Source organism: Juglans regia, chromosome 9, assembly GCF_001411555.2.
Source record: "Juglans regia cultivar Chandler chromosome 9, Walnut 2.0, whole genome shotgun sequence".
Classification (NCBI taxonomy): domain Eukaryota; kingdom Viridiplantae; phylum Streptophyta; class Magnoliopsida; order Fagales; family Juglandaceae; genus Juglans; species Juglans regia.
Genome location: NC_049909.1, coordinates 13243664 through 13252022, shown reverse-complemented (window position 1 = coordinate 13252022; position 8359 = coordinate 13243664). Strand labels below are relative to the sequence as shown.

Here is an 8359-nt window from a genome sequence, read left to right as displayed (position 1 = left end):
GCTATGTTCTTGCGGTGATGTTGTTATATGCTGCTGAACTGTGGAGTGTCTGTTTGGTTGGTGCAGGTTGGTGCAGGAGCATCGAAAAAGAATCGGCCGACATATGGTATCCTATTGATGGGTTCTTGTGTTTATAATGGATAGATATTTTTGTTTGATTGGCATTCGTGTAGGTTTAATGGTTACCAAATCATTTTAAATGTCATTCTTTTGTATTCAACTTTCTTGATGCAGCTAATGCAAATGCACTCAAGCTGAGCTGTGAACTTCTCCGAATCTTTATCACAGGTTCACCAAACTAAAATGAGATCTTAACACTTTGTTTAAGCCATAGATGTGGCTAAGTTGGCATTTCAATTTTAGAACGCTACTGATGAAGACTTTACCTTGATGTAGAGGCCGTGCAGCGTGCTGCTACGATTGCTGAAGCAGAGGGTGTTAGTAAAATTGAAGCAACTCACTTGGAGAGGATTCTCCCTCAGTTACTTTTGGATTTTTAAGGTATTATGGGAAATGCATTTTTTGGGTCTTAGTCTCTTCGGCTGCTCTCTTACCTGCTCAGATATTGGAGATTATAACTTTGTTTTGTTTTGTTTTTTTGATTTCTTGTAAAAGGCAATGCAACTTGGGAGTAGTAGTACAATGTAATGTTTGTGTTAAATAGAGCACCGAATGCACTGTCTGTTGCATGAGTTGGACAACTTTGCAGATCAACCCGATATAATTCTAGTCCACAATGATTAATTTTTGTACTGCTTCCGTTGGTCTTATGTCTGCACTCCACGCATTTGAATCTTTGATCTTCCATCTAAAAGGTAGGATTGTTCCCCACTGTCCATGAATTGCATTGTAGCAAATTAATATGACTAGTGCACCATAATAAATGCAGTTTTGATACCAACAAAATGCTGTTAGAATTCTACTGGTACCACTCAAATTGAGCTTGGTTTAAAACCATGTATCTCTATACAGTATGGTAGCAAGCTTCTCTTTGGGTGGTTTCTTTGAGATAATCATGCTTCCATAGTTCCATGTGGATAGCTTTCGTTGATTGATTGAGCTCTTTTACTACTGTTTGTTGAAAGCACAAATAGAAACTGAAACTTCATTACCTAAAAAAGTCTCAATGTAGAACTCAGTCCACATGAAAGAAGAGAGGAAATATCAGCATGAACTGAAATCGAAAGTTGAGACCACATGGTTGCTGTGGATATTATAAATGATCTACTAATTTCCAAAGACTTACAGTTGATGCTTACTTGCATAGAAAATACGACTAACAGCTTTCAAATCTTCCTGGAGGTTTACCTTGCTTAGCAGTAATAGAAAAAAGCTTTATTTAAAATTCATGATATTTGTATAGCCGATAGAACTTATGAATTTAGTCTCAAGGCTGTAAAATTTTGCACTGGATTATCTCTCCTCATGAGCAATGTCCTTGTGTGATCGTTTTCTTATCATGATCGAGATTGAATATGCTGCTTTTATTTTTTTGAATAATTGTTTAACAGCAACAGAGGTGAAGAATTTTGATGTCTTCTTTCATATACTGGATTATTTGATCAGTATGCGAGTGAAAGTGGTGACAGAAGTGGCCTGCCATTGAGATACTGAGTTGTTGCCATTCATCTTGATAAAGCTAGTAGTGCATCTCATTGTTTTTATGATCCCATGTATAAAATGAACTTGCAATAGAAATTCATCTGTAAATGACCCTCAAGGCTGTGTAATTTAGGAAATAAAGATATCTTTCATGATCCTTAAAATAACTGTATTGCTTAGAAACAGAGTGTATTACTAATGCATGGAGAAGTATGTAATTGAATTATTAGGTCCTGTGTCTAAACCATGAGGAATTTGAAAAATGGGTAAATTTCCTGGTTTGCATTTTTTTGAAGTATGCATAACCGGAACATGCTTAATCATCAGGCCTTTTCCTCAACTTAATCGCAGGCCTTTTTCTTTTTCGTCAAGTGAACCTTCTGATCAGTTCTACCATCTATTTTCCTGATAGAAATGTCATTTTTGTTTTGTTCACACAATGTTGGTCGACTGGTCATCCTGTTCGAACCGTTGAATTATGTCTTGTTCTAATCTTCTTTAGTAATATATGCTTATGACCCTGTTTATTATACTCTTCGCATGATTGACGCATGACGGAAAGATGGGCCAAGATTTTTTGAGAGGAAAGGTTAAAAGACTGACAAGCAGCAAGAATTGTGAAGCTGAATTGGTTGTTAAAAAGATAGCAAACATAGCCTTTTTCATTTAAAAAGGAAATGACAGATCTCACACATGGATGATGGAACTTTCATTTTGCTTTGGAGTTATCTTTTTGGTGAGTTAAAAACATTAACTTCTGTTTGGATTGTCCAATATAACAAAGAATATGTAAATGTCTATCTGTCCTTGGAAGTTGGAAAAAAAACTAGAATATGCAAGTGTCTATTTGTCCTATGGATATATTTCTCTAATAGCTGCATTTGTTAGTCTATCTATTTAAATTCAACGTGAAGTGATCTTTTCTTTTCCTAGGTGAGTGGAAGCATTCAGATACGAATTATGTAGAAAATTGGTATTTACAATCTTTTCACTTGTATGTTATAAAGTTTTTTTTCCACTAGACAGTTAATTAGAAACAAATATGGAAACATTGGATGGAGTGCTTACCAGTAATACGGACTTTTGAAAGAAATTAGGTAAAATGATCCTTTATGAGCAATTATACTTGTAGCCAAGTAGTGCAATTTATGCCATACCAGAAAGACAACATGCTGCAATATTGAGATATAATTGATCTACTTAAACATTCATTGTTTGTCACATGCATAATTATTCTTGATCATCCTGACGCTTATCCTTACATGCATACTTAATGCTTGATCTGAGACAGCATACACCTAATGTCCTTGCTGTTAGGCCTTTGCTTTGGGTCCTCTAGTGTACAGAAACAAGCAATCTTCAAAACTAAGAGCATTTGGTCCTCAAATCCATTTCCCAGAAGCTTTGAGTCAATTGCTCGTGTAGGATTCTCTGATGTCATCACATTCGTCATCCATTTAATCAAGCTCATCTCATTTGTCTCTTGGAAAAACTGATCAGATGGGAGCTTTCCCATCACCAAGACCCCTAGCATCACCCCAAAGCTGTAGATGTCACACCTGTCTGTGAACTTCAGTGTTTGGTGGTATTCCGGTGCTATATAACCAACAGTTCCGGCAACATTGGAAGTTGAGATATGCGTATTAGCATCGGGCATTGCTTTTGCAAGTCCGAAATCCGCAATTCGAGCTTCCATGTCATCATCTAGCAGTATATTTGCCGGCTTGAGATCTCTGTGAATTATTCGTGGGCTGTGGCTCATGTGAAGATACTCCAGCCCTGCTGCAACTCCCAGTGCAATCCTGTGTCGAGCAAGCCAGTCCAATTCTTTAATCCCTCTTGAAACATCATTCAGCATGTCCTGTAAACTACCATTCTTCATGTGTTCATACACAAGGAGATGGCAATCAGGGCGACTCAGATGGGCCAACAGAGGAAGAAGATTCCGGTGTCTAATTTGACCGACCGTGTTTATCTCTGATCGAATTTGACGCATTTTCTTGTTCAGAAGCTTACTGTCTTCCTCTGTCAATTCTGCCGCATCTTTTGGAGGTTGAGTTATCTTCTTTATGGCAATCATTTTCCCGTTGCTTCCTGGCAATTCAGCCTTGTAAACCTCTCCACAACCTCCTCTTCCTATGATTTCCAACGAGGCTAGGCCATCTTCTTTCTCCAAGAATGCTAAGTCCTCTGCTTTCTTTATCAAAGGACTAAAGATTGAAGGGCTTTGTTCCTTCCTTCTACTTCTTACCGAAGCCAAGATCAGCTTAAAGAGCAACGAAAAGGCGAACCCAGATATACTTCCTACCAGTGCTCCGGCCAGAAATCCGAATATCCACCCACTTAGCTTCCTTTTATCTTTCTTGCGTTTGTGGGTTGGTACCGCCGGAGAAGGAGCTGGGCCACCAGAGGTAGCAGCTGTGCTTGCAGATGGTGCAACGGCAGAAGTAGTATTGCTTTTTCCAGTTGAATTCTCAGCCAAGATGTAACGTTTTGGAACATCGGATGCCGAGTACTCGAGCTGGTTCATCAATGGCGCTGAACCTTCAAGAAACGGGTTTCCTGAGAAGTTGACGAATCTGAGATTACGAAATGAACGAACGGATGCTGGAATTTTCCCGGTGAAGAGATTATCCGCCAGAGAGAGATTTTCCAAATTTGGAAAATACTTCAAGAAACTCAAGTCGCCAGAGAACTTATTAGAAGCGAGATTGAGGGCTCGAAGGCGTAAAAGCGAGGACAATTCGCTCGGGATTTCCCCGGAAAACCGGTTGTTCTGGAGGTCCAGAATTTCCAGTTTCCGGCAATCAACTAACTGGGATGGCATTTGGTCAACGAGCTGGTTGTGAGGAAGAGATAGCTCTTTGAGCTCAGAGAGACTACCGATCGCCGGGGACAGATACCCGGCGAGGTGTTGCGATTCAAAGACGAGTCTAGTGATTCTGAGCTCATGGATGCTGCTGTTGGAGAGCCTCCTCTCACAGAAAACACCAGGAAGTTTGCATGGTTTTGCAGAGAGGTAATGTTGAGAGTTGAGGCCCAAGTCTGTTCGGAGGATGGAGAGGGCTTTAAGATCCAAAGGGTTGAGAATCAATCTAGAATGAGCGAGGAGGAAGAAGGAGAGGAGAGTGAGAACGGGTATTTGAGCTTTACTGCAACCGGTTGCCATTTCCGGCGACGGCGAGGCAGTGGGTGTACGAGGCTCAATATAGCTCTCGTTGGTTGGCCGTCGTACAATTTTCTTGACTTTATAGGCGCCCGCCGTTTGGAAAACTTGGGATCCGGGCCCTTTTTTTTTAATAAAATAATATTATATTGACTCGTTTTTAAAAAATATAAAGTTTATTATTAAAAAATATTATTATTATTATTATGATTATTATTATTAATTTTTTATTTACGTAAATTATGTATTTAATTATTTTTTTAAAAAAATTATACAACGTTTACACATTTAATGACTGTAAATATTATTATTTTTTAAATCTAACGTTATATTATGAAGGAGATAATACTTTCATTTGTTTACATAATCATTTATTTTTACGATATGATATGATATGTATAGATGAAAATAATGAAAATATTTTGTGGTGGATTTTTGAGGCTACGATAATAATTCGTACAAACGATCAAAATTAGAATTATTTTATATTTTTTTCTAACTCAATTATATTTTTTTTAAATAAATATTTTAAGTTAAAAAAATGTGTCGAGTGGAGGACTGTTGCAATCACCCTTAAATATATATTTAGATCAAGTGCTAAACAAACAAAGAAATGTGAAAAGTAGGGTAAGTTCGGGTTAGCAGTGGTCTTAAACTATTATTATTATTTTTTTTTAACCAATAGACTGTTATATGGATTAAAGGGATGAATTTGTGAACAGTCAAAGTCTTTAATTTGGAAACTGACTTGAAACACACGTCTTTGATTTAATTTTCTAATTTTGACGAAGTGAGTTTCTAGGAAAGTCAAATGTTTGTTCTAACTTCTAACCGGTGGAGGGAGGGGGAAAGGAGGATTGTTTTGTTGGACGAAACCTATTCAGCAAAGATTGCATGTGTGCATAAATGGTATCGGACACAGCAATGGATTTTGTTTGTTAGTAATGTTAGATGGATTAGGATGTGTAAATCCCTCTCTTTTAAGGACAAATAGGAATTGTCAGAATTGACTGTTTCCAACTAAAATCGGTTGAAATTAATGTAGTCAGTCGATAGTCTAAATTAATAGAAATTGATATTGGTCTGTTCGATTCCAGACTAGTGAACCGACTAATATAATATTTATATTTATATTTATTTTATTCTTATATAAAATGATGCCGTTTAACTTAGTGAGTTAAACGGTATCGTTTTACACCTATATTTTAAAAAAAATAATAAAAACGACGTTGTTTTATTTAATATACCAAATAATATCGTTTTGGGCTAGGGCTTCCTCGTTTCTCTTTCTCATCTCTTAGACCTCTCTTCCCCCCCGCCGCCGCCGCCGCCTTCTTCTTCATCCGACTTTCCACCTCGCCTTGTAGTCTCATGCCTCTCTCTCTCTCTCTCTCATCTAGTAATCAACGAGTCAATGTCGCCATGTGTACTCCCATAACTGGTAAGTTTCAAAATTGATTAGTATGTGGTGCCTTATGAGTTTATCTCTTGTAATTAATGCATGGTGAGTTCATGTTGTATTTACACTGGTAAAACCAAAACCGATTAGAAAATCGCTGAATAGATCGGAATTGGCTTGACTGGTTTTCTCTCCCTTAGTCAGTTGGTTCAACCGATTTTATATAAATAAAAAACTTATCGGACTGGTTTCAGTTTTGGATCAAAACTGAACTAACTAGTTAGATTTTAAACCCTATCTCATTTTGAAAAATAGTGAGATCTATTATTAAAAAATAAAATTTTTCATATGAATTTTAGATTTGTCTATTTTTTTTTAAAGAAACACGTAAAACTTGTACTTTTAATATCGACGATAATGATTTATATAAAACAATAGCATAAGTGTGTTGGCACTGCAGTGATTTATTGCTTGATCTCCTCCCTATTATATTAAGAATACCAAATAATTAAGTGATATTAATATACATAAATTATAGCAATATTATTATTTTTCAGGACCATTAGTGACAGCTTGAAAACTCCAAAAATGTTAGTCTTTATAAATCCAAGATTTCTTTTATGCGTCATTATCAAGTAAAGGATTTTAAAGTTTTAATTTTTTAAACCCTTTAGAGCATTCTCATTGGATTAGCTAAAGTTAAAGTATATTTTTTATGAATATAAAATGAATTTAACATTTAGCTATTACATTCACATGAATTTCTACATTGGAATAGTCATTTTTTCATTATATGACAATAAAATAATATAAGATGAATTTAACTTTGACTATTCACATCAAATCTCCACATTGGATTATCTATTTATTCATTATATAGTAATGAGTAATTAATAATTTTAAAAAAATTTTAATTTTTTTAATTATGAATTTATTTTATTTTATCATATTTTACTATTTATAATATTATATATTAATTAATAATTGTATTCTAATTATATTTTTTCAATTTTCATTTAAAATAGAGAGAGAAATAATTAATGTTAAAAGGAGAGAGAAAGAAATAATATAAAAGTGATTTGATAAATGAATAGTATATTCCAAATTTAGAAATTAGTTTAGACTTTATTGTAGCTATATTCCAAATATTTGAAATATAGCTAATTCAATGTGAGCAATTTTATGACCTAATAATTAAATTCTTATTGAATTTAACTTTTAACTAATCCAATGAGAATGCTCTTAATTAGGACGTAGCTTGATTAGTGGGAGAGTGGAAATATATTTCAAAATTTATTTTCTAATAATAAGGCCATGTTTGGATTAGAGGGGGTTTCATCAAGGTCAAAGATAATCATAAATATCAAAAGTTCAAAAAATAATATTTTAAAAGAAAAAAATAGAAACCTCGTAGTGGGATGGTGGCAGCAGCCGGATGGCCAGCCTAGTCACAGACGACCCAATTTCTACCTCCACGTGGCGGCCAGAGCATCCAATAGTCATAAAACACCTCAAAACCTAATCTCAAACTCATCTTACAACCATTCCCAAACATTTTTCAAAATTTTTTATTTCTATCTCACCCTAGTCAAGTTCTAAGTGCTCCATTCATTACCTACTCAAAAAAAAAAAAAACAAAAAAAATTTATCAGCAACCTTTCTTTATAGAGCGGTACTACTCTGCTGTCTGAATAGTAGTGCTAGTTACTTTTTAATTTTTTATTAATTTTTAAATATTTTTAAAAAATAAAAAAATATATCAATATATTTAAAATCATTTTTTAATAACAAAGTAAAAAAAAAAAAAAAAAAAATCCTCAGCGGCACACTGTAGGGTCATCTTTGGACGGCATTAGTAGCTTCTCTTTATTATTTTTTTGTGGGGCCGGATGGAACCCATTCCAAACGCATAATATATATATATATATATTTATATATAAAATAATCAAGTCAGTCAATTCCACAAAGAATGCAATTTGTACATTGTTTAATTTATTTTTTATTTTTTTCTCCTAATTAATCAAATACCATTTGGAATCTTCTGACAAGTCTTTGAGTCAAGTCAACAAAAAGCAAGGAAGACTTTTCAGCCAATTTGGGCCCTCGGATGACATCATATGTATATATTTCATGGCTTGAAATTGACAGCCAGTACTCCCAGAAAAAGATGGATCGAATTGTCTTTATGGGAA

The 8359-nt window shown here is 34.8% G+C and overlaps 2 protein-coding genes across 2 annotated transcripts; one reads left to right on the top strand and one right to left on the bottom strand.

Annotated features, from left to right (window-relative positions):
• Positions 1-27: 27 nt before the first annotated feature.
• Positions 28-1505, top strand: LOC118349394 (protein MHF2 homolog). The gene is made up of 3 exons (XM_035693783.1): positions 28-106; positions 235-288; positions 397-1505. The coding sequence occupies exons 1-3, from the start codon at positions 28-30 to the stop codon at positions 498-500; spliced, it is 237 nt and encodes a 78-aa protein (XP_035549676.1). The 3' UTR covers positions 501-1505.
• Positions 1506-2756: 1251 nt separating this feature from the next.
• On the bottom strand, positions 2757-4852 carry LOC118349492 (leucine-rich repeat receptor-like serine/threonine/tyrosine-protein kinase SOBIR1). Its single transcript, XM_035694278.1, has one exon. The coding sequence runs from the start codon at positions 4769-4771 to the stop codon at positions 2873-2875; it is 1899 nt and encodes a 632-aa protein (XP_035550171.1). The 5' UTR covers positions 4772-4852; the 3' UTR covers positions 2757-2872.
• Between the last annotated feature and the right edge of the window lie 3507 nt (positions 4853-8359).